At 45.4% G+C, this 8,058-nt stretch overlaps 1 protein-coding gene across 1 annotated transcript; it reads right to left on the minus strand.

Moving 5' to 3' along the window:
• Window positions 1–421: 421 nt before the first annotated feature.
• LOC309516473 (olfactory receptor 4N5-like) lies at window positions 422–6,453 on the minus strand (the record flags this gene model as incomplete). The annotated part of the gene is made up of 3 exons (XM_082195239.1): window positions 5,595–6,453; window positions 726–828; window positions 422–563 (listed from the first exon to the last, which is right to left on the minus strand). The coding sequence occupies exons 1-3, from the start codon at window positions 6,394–6,396 to the stop codon at window positions 422–424; spliced, it is 1,047 nt and encodes a 348-aa protein (XP_082051365.1). The 5' UTR covers window positions 6,397–6,453.
• Between the last annotated feature and the right edge of the window lie 1,605 nt (window positions 6,454–8,058).

Below are 8,058 nucleotides of genomic sequence, written 5' to 3' on the forward strand. Positions count from 1 at the left end.
AGGGTTCAAATCCCCAATCAGCCATGAAGCACACAGCCTCTCAGCCTAACCTACCTCACAGGGTCGTTGTGAGGATAACACAAGGAAGGGGAGAGCCACATATGCAACACTGAGCTCCTTGGAGGAGAGGTGAGACACAAATTCAATTAAAAAATAAATAAACCACCACCACCAGTCATGGTGCTATTTCAAGTCTTTGATGTCCACAGTTCAGGTATCTCCAATTTAAGGATAGGACTTTGTAAGCAGCAGTAGCTGGTGCTCACTGGAACTGGTAGGACAGAAGGCAGGGAGGCTAAGGGTAAGTCGACTCAGAGGCAATGATTGGCTGAGGCAGAGCCAACTAATTCTAGTTTTACTCCCATCCTCATCCTTGTTGTGATCTACAAGGGCAGCACTGAGACTAAGGAGGATGTAGCTTCTAGGAAGGGTCAGTCCCTGTAGGCTGGTTGCAAGTGAGCAAGTGGGGGCTGGCTGACAGCAGACTGAGGCTGCCCTCCACTGTTGATAAGTCTTCTCCCTGAGAACCTGTCATGGCTATGCTGGGGCTGTTGGTGGCCAAGCTGAATCCCAAATGGGTTTGTGATGCTCAAGTCAGTTGCTTGAGTCGGGGAACAGAACCACTGCTCTGTGCACCTGGCAAGAGCACAAGGCCAGGCTCCCAGAATCCTCCTGGAATTTATACTGATCCTGGCCAATCCGCAGGCCAACGTTTGCCCAACAACCTCCACATGGCATGCTTGATTTCCTTGTTCCTCAGTGTGTAGATCATGGGGTTCAGCAAGGGAAAGACCGTGCTGTGGAAAATAGCAACCAGCTTGTCCAGAGGTGTGGGAGTCATAGCCATGGTAAAGGCTTGTAATATTGCAGGGTGCCCCCTGACCTCGGCTGACCAGCACTCTGAGCTTTACAATGTATTGGAATGCATGACCTCATATGGAGTTATGTTCCCCCCCCTTTCTGGGCAGTGTAACCCTATATCGTTTGTGGGTGGGTTAAAGCCTTGACCGGATGTAGGTAACGTGAGACATTGGAATGCAGCCATGCGGCTGGAGAGGACGAAGGAGAAATAAACGGACTGGAGGAAGGGGAAGAAGTCTGAACAAGAGCTGACCTCCGTCCATGGAAATATTTGCCTTTGTGTGTGTTTTTCTTTGCCTTGCACCCCAAAATGATGGCTGGTTTCCGTCAATTGGTTCCCACAAGTGGTGCCCCGTGTGAGGCAAACTTAAACGTGTGAGGCTAACTTAAAAGAAGAGGCTAACTTAAAGAAAAGAGGCAAACTTGAAGCAAACAGTCTGAGGCAGACTAAGAGGATTTTAAAAGAAACTGTGAGAGGATTTTTGATCCAAGCAGTGGTTATCATCGACTCACTACGTCCGGCAAGGATTGCAAAGCGCTTTACATCTTTAAAAAAGATCCCGGTGAGTCCGATCCCTTCTCTTCTCTTCTATTATATTGATTTTTGAAAAATGGGCAGCTCTTTGACTACTCCCCAACAGAAATTTTTAAAAGACTTAAAATTTCTCCTCTCCTCCAACAAATTGGAAGTTCCTGAGGGTGATTTGATACAGCTCATTCTGGCTATTGATGAACATTCTCCCTGGGACTTGGGTGTAATTGCAAATGGAACATGTGAACTGAAACTTTGGGACAAGATTGGTGAACATTTTCATGAGCTCCCCAGCATCAGTACTCGGATTTTAAATGCATGGTGCAAGGTTCATTACGCCATGGGCTCTTTATCACCAAAAAATATCTCCCTGGCTGCATTGCCAGCACAACCTTCAGCTTCTTTAATTCAGTCTGCTGTCCTGCCATCTGTTCCAATCCTTGCCCTGCCAGCAGAAGCTCCAGATCCCAAACCTCCGGACTACAGTTCCTCACCAGAGGACCCAATCCTGCAAAAATACCGTGGTCTGGCTGGAAATAATCCAAATCTTTCAGAGGCAGGAGCAGCTACCTATTTTCAACGTGCAGTCCTTGCCTGTTCCTTAATTCAGGATACTGTGGCATTCCCTGTTATTGTGCCCCCTGCTGGTGCTCCAGCAGGAACACAAGCCACACTGCTGCAGATCTTATTGAGGGATACTGCTCTTGCTGCTAAACAAGCAATGAGAAAAATCCCAGAACCCAGTATTCAGTCAAGGTGGAGTTCAATCAGGCAAGAGGCAAGAGAATCATATTCTTCCTTCATGGACAGACTGCTTACAGCAGTGAGTCACCAAATTGAAAATCCTGAAGCCAAACAAATAATTATCAAACAATTTGCCTTTGAATATGCCAAAGAGGATTGTAAGGTTGCGTTACAACCGATAATACACAATCCTGCCACAGACACAGCAGCCATGCTTCGCATTCGTCAGTCTGTTGATACAGCCACCCACAAGATTCATCTGCTAGCAGCAGCGCTCAATGAAAACCAGCTTGTAGCCACCAATACAACGTTTCCAGCGTGGCAAACCAGGATCACCGATACCTCAGTGTGGGTAGAACGGTGGCCTCCACCAAAAGGAAAATCCGCACCAATGGCACCATCTTGTTTCTGAACAGCTTATTTCTGAACAATTGACTTTTGGCCACATTGAACCATCTTCATCCCACTGGCTCCAGCAGACAGGGAACAGTTTGCTTTTACATTGCCAGTATATCACAATTCGCAACGATATCAGTGGATTGTCCTGCAGGCATGCGGAACTCCCCTACACTTTGTCAACATTTTGTGGGTGAAGCATTGAAACCTTTCCGCATGCACCACCTAGAGGTGCTGCACACAAGCTGCATCTGGCCGTATTTGCTACATTGTTGCCAACAGGAATTTATATGCTCAGGCGGAACAAGAAGAAAACTATCTGCATTATAGAATGGCTACATCTACCGCACACCCCACCAAAGAACATTTATTCCATAATTGAATCCACATCAGACATTGTTGTCAAAGGATAACTTTAAGCGGTTATGATGTTACCTCAATTTATTTACCTTTTTCACAGACTGAACAGCAGCATTTATTCATAACAAATGCTGCCATGCAAATTGCTTTAGCTGATTTTATAGGTGTCATCATTTTTAACCCTCCAAAGGATGACCGTTTGACATTTCTGGCACAGGTCACCTATGTTTTGGCTACCCCCTTGTCTCTCACACCTCTCCCTTCTGCACTAACCCTCTTCACGGATGGAACGAAAAGTAGGGGGGTGGTGACCTGGGAGGAGGGAGGAAAATGGAAATGCTTATTTACCCCTCCACAGTCTTCTGCTCAGCGAGCAGAGCTAGCTGTGATTCTTGCCTTTCAATCCTTTCCTACTCAACCTTTCAATCTTATTGTGGATACTCAGTATGTATATCACCTTTTTGCTAGTTTACCAATATCTTGTATAACTCCTTCCTTGGATTCTGACTTGTTTTCCTTGTTTCTTGGCTTGCAGGCCTTACTTCAGCATAGAGATTTCCCTTATTATGTTGCACATCTTCGCTCCCACACATTGCACCTAGGGTATTTAGCAGAGGGCAATGCAAGAGCAGATGCAGCATTGAAGGACATTTCTACCTTTTCTCTCTTTTCTGATCCTATACTAGGTCATAACACCTTTCGCCTTCCTGCGAAAGCATTGGCAAAGCATTTTTCTATTCCCTTGGCCCAAGCAAGGGATATAGTTTCCCAATGTGCTCCTTGTTCTAAATCTCAGCTGGCCATTCCTTTTGATGCTGTCAATCCTAGGGGCACGTCTGCATTGGCGTGTTGGCAGATGGATGTCACACACACACCTGTGTTGGCTCCACTCTCCAAGGTTCACCTCACGGTGGACACCTACTCTGGATTCATATGGGCTATACCCATGAGGGGGGAAACAGCTTGGCATGTCATTCAGCACACTATCCGCTGTTTCTCAGTCCTGGGTAAACCTGCGCGTATCAAAACTGATAATGGTCCAGCATATATTTCTAAATGTGAAATTAACTCATGGCATACCCTTTAACTCCACAGGTCAATCTATAGTGGAAAGAGCGCACCTGACGTTCAAAGCACTATTGCTTAAACAGCTTGGCGGCCGAAGCATACCAACAGCAGATATCCCTTCGGCTGTTCACCAAGTTCCTTTTGTACTTAACCATCCCTTTATATCCATATCTTAGGACCCATAACCCCGCTGAATTGCATTTTAGGAAGGAGGAGGCACTCCCCCACCCCTTGGTGGTGTACCGACGCTTGCCTGATCCCCCGTGGCATGGACCTGTCCTGCTGATCACGTGGGGACAAGGGTACGCAGCAGTGGGCGTCGAGGACAAGCCTTTGTGGGTTCCAGCTCGATGCGTGCGGCCATGGCGAGCCTCTTTAACCGCGCATGCGCCTTCCTAACCATTTGCCTTGCCATCCTTTGCTGCACCATTATACAAGGAAGAGAAGCAGAAGACCCAGTCCAGTTGAAACCACCATATTTCACCTTATCGGCTGGCAAGCAGTTGTCAGCTTCCTACTCTGGCTGGCAGCATCCACGGCTCAGCCACTCTCGAACTATAAGAACAGCGTTGTTGAATAAGACTTTTAGGGTAGAAAATTATCATAAGATATGGAGGGATAATATTTTTGTACAAGATATGATTATGTTTACCAGTTTATTGCATGCTTCTAAATGTTGGTTATGTATGCACATGCCACCCTTTTGAGAGTCATTCAGGCATAATGCTTCATGATGCGCCTGTCAATGGATCTTTTCAATTTACAAATATTATATCCCCTAAGCAATCTTTTTGGCCCCCAGTACACTTGACCCTCCATGAGCCTGCACCCATTTATTTTCAAAATAAGGAGGGGAAAGAATCATGGGGCATATATCCAAACTGTCAATATACATTGAATTTCACTTTTAATAGCTCTTGTTCTCTTACAGGAACATACAGTGACCAATCTCAGTGCTATAGAAGTGACACCAGTGCATGGCTAATAAACTAGAAAGGAAGCCTACCATGCAGCTTGGAATCAGAATTCTTATATTCTTGGCTTCCGGATGGAAGTTGGCTTCGGCATTTATTGATTTTAGTGATCATTATAGTAGTTATTTGCATTATTTTGTGTTGCTGTATACAATGTATTCTTTCTATAATCTCTCTATGTACTGCATGGTTCTCCAGTCCGCGGCCCGCTTCCGGTCTCACATGAGTCTATCGCACTCGATATAACCGTATTGGTACTGATTAATTAAATAAAGAAAGAGGGCATGTGGGAGTCATAGCCATGGTAAAGGCTTGTAATATTGCAGGGTGCCCCCTGACCTCGGCTGACCAGCACTCTGAGCTTTACAATGTATTGGAATGCATGACCTCATATGGAGTTATGTTCCCCCCCCTTTCTGGGCAGTGTAACCCTATATCGTTTGTGGGTGGGTTAAAGCCTTGACCGGATGTAGGTAACATGAGACATTGGAATGCAGCCATGCGGCTGGAGAGGACGAAGGAGAAATAAACGGACTGGAGGAAGGGGAAGAAGTCTGAACAAGAGCTGACCTCCGTCCATGGAAATATTTGCCTTTGTGTGTGTTTTTCTTTGCCTTGCACCCCAAAATGACGGCTGGTTTCCGTCAATTGGTTCCCACACAGAGGGGAGTCCTGGAATGGGCGGCAGTACATGAAGATGGCAGGGCCAAACATGACAACCACGATGATGATGTGGGTGATGCAGGTGGATGCAGCTTTGCTCTTCCCTTCGGTGGAGCCCATCCTCACCTTGAAGAGCAGGACCACGTAGGAGATGATGAGGAGGGTGAAACTGATGAGAGCTGAAAGGCCACTGTTGATGAACATAAAGAACTCCAAAGCATAGGTGTTGGTGCAAGCCAATTTGACAATCTGGGTGATGTCGCAGAAGAAATTGTCCAGCTTGTTGGGGCCACAGAAGGGGAGTGGGATGATGAGAGCCACCTGGATGATGGAGTGAACAAACCCTAAGCACCAGAATACCACTACCATGGCCCCACAGATCAGAATGCACACTAGGCTGGCATAATGCAAAGGGTGGCAAATGGCCACATAGCGGTCAATGGCCATGCCGAGGAGGAGGAAGACCTCGGTTCCCCCCAGCCAGTGGAGAAAGAAGAGCTGGGCCATGCAGCCCCTGTAGGAGATTGTATTGCTGTTGTAGAAGAAGTCAGAGAGCATCTTGGGAGGGGTGACGGAACAGTAGCAGATATCCAGGAATGCCAGGTTGGCCAAGAAGAAATACATGGGTGAGCTCAGTCGTGGGTCACTCTGGATAGTCACAATGATAAGGATATTTCCGGGCAGGATCAGAGAGTAGAATAGAAGGAAGAGGAAGAAGAGGAAGAGCTGTGCCTCTCGTGCCTGTGAGAGTCCCAGCAGCACAAACTCTGTCACCATGGACTGGTTCCCATGTTCCATATTGCAGCTTCCACCTGCTGCAACCAAGAGTTGGGATGGGGGAATACAAGGAGTAAATATGAGCAACATCAGAGTGAATCTTGCCATTTTTAAAAGGCACTCATTATCCACTTTCTTGGTTTTTTAAAAACAAAAAACAGGGGAAAGGTCAGTGGCACTCCAGTACATTTCCGAGCACAATTTGAAGTGCTTGTGGTGACCTTTAAAGCCCTAAATGGTCTTGGCCCTGTATACCTGAAGGAGCGTCTCCGCCCCCATTGTTCAGCCCGGACACTGAGGTCCACTTCCAAGGGCTTTCTGGTGGTTCCCTCACTGAGAGAAGTAAAGTTACAGGGAACCAGGCAGAGGGCCTTCTTGGCAGTGGCACCCTCCAACAGATGACAAGGAGATAAAGCACTACACAACTTTCTGAAGACATTGGAAGGCAGCCCTGTATAGGAAAGTTTTTAATGTTTGATGCTTTGCTGTGTTTTTATTATGTTGGAAGCTGCCCAGAGTGGCAGCTTAAATTTTTTGAAACACTATGACTTTCGGCCAACCATTTCTCTGGTTGGTGGTTCAGAATGGTCAGCTGATTATCTCTGTGGGAAATATACCAAAATGCATTATATTGGGGGAAATTCCTTCAAAAATGTGTATGTTTTTCAAAACTACATGCAAAAAATGTGTTTATTAGGAGAAAATTGCACTGAAAAGCTGACAAATTTTCATGAGGATTTTTTTTTTTAAATGTGTGAATTGCTGCGGAAATATGGAGAACAGAATTTGTAACTAGAAAAATGAGAAACCAAAATTAACAGATTCCTCCATATCTACGGATGAAATACTAAACAGTTTGGTTGAAGAGGGGAAAAATGTATAGTGTGTGAGGTTTCTTTTTTCTTTAGCAGTGTCGAAGAAACAGGGATAAAGACAGAGAAAGGGAGTGTGGGTTAGGAGTTTAGGAATAGCTTGCTAAAGTGTGGTGCAAATTTAGTGATGGGCTGTCCTAGCCGCTCTCTGAATGCCTGATGCAGTCTGAGCTGCCCGCTTGGTTCTGTGCACTTGTATGCACTGTGTTCTGCTTGTCTCTTTGTATGTAAAACTAACATGAGAAGGTTACTATATGAGTGGACTGTTAGTCTTTCAAGGGATGGATTCAAGTGCATACTGGAAGTTTAGGTCTGTGCAGTTGAAGTGGAATAAAGGGCTCTGTTGCCCTTGCACAACAAATCCATTTCGAACAACAGACTTTTTGCAATTTGGAAAGTGAAATGGAAACGCATGAAAAGTGTGGGATGAACAAATAATTAAGGGAGGACACCCCACAAGCAAATCAGAATGAATACTCAATCAAGACCGGATGTAGTCTAACCTCTGCATAAGCTTTGTACAAACCAATCAGGGTGAATGTTCAATAAACTGAATTTCAGACAAGCAAGTCTTTTTTGGAATTGATTCCTTATTTATTTTATAGATTTCTAAGACTTTGAATATACATCATGCATTTTCCAAAACAAAACTAAACAAGACCCCTCTTTTCTCAGGACTTCCCAGTCCACCCCCCATGGCATTCTAATCAAACTTTATTTTGCTGCATATCCTTTTCTTCCATCCTATTTTATTCTATAGGTAAAAGTAAAGGGACCCCTGGCAGTTAAGTCCAGTCACAAACGACTTTGG

The sequence above is a fragment of the Podarcis vaucheri genome (genome assembly GCF_965113315.1).
Source record: "Podarcis vaucheri genome assembly, chromosome: 13".
NCBI lineage: Eukaryota > Metazoa > Chordata > Lepidosauria > Squamata > Lacertidae > Podarcis > Podarcis vaucheri.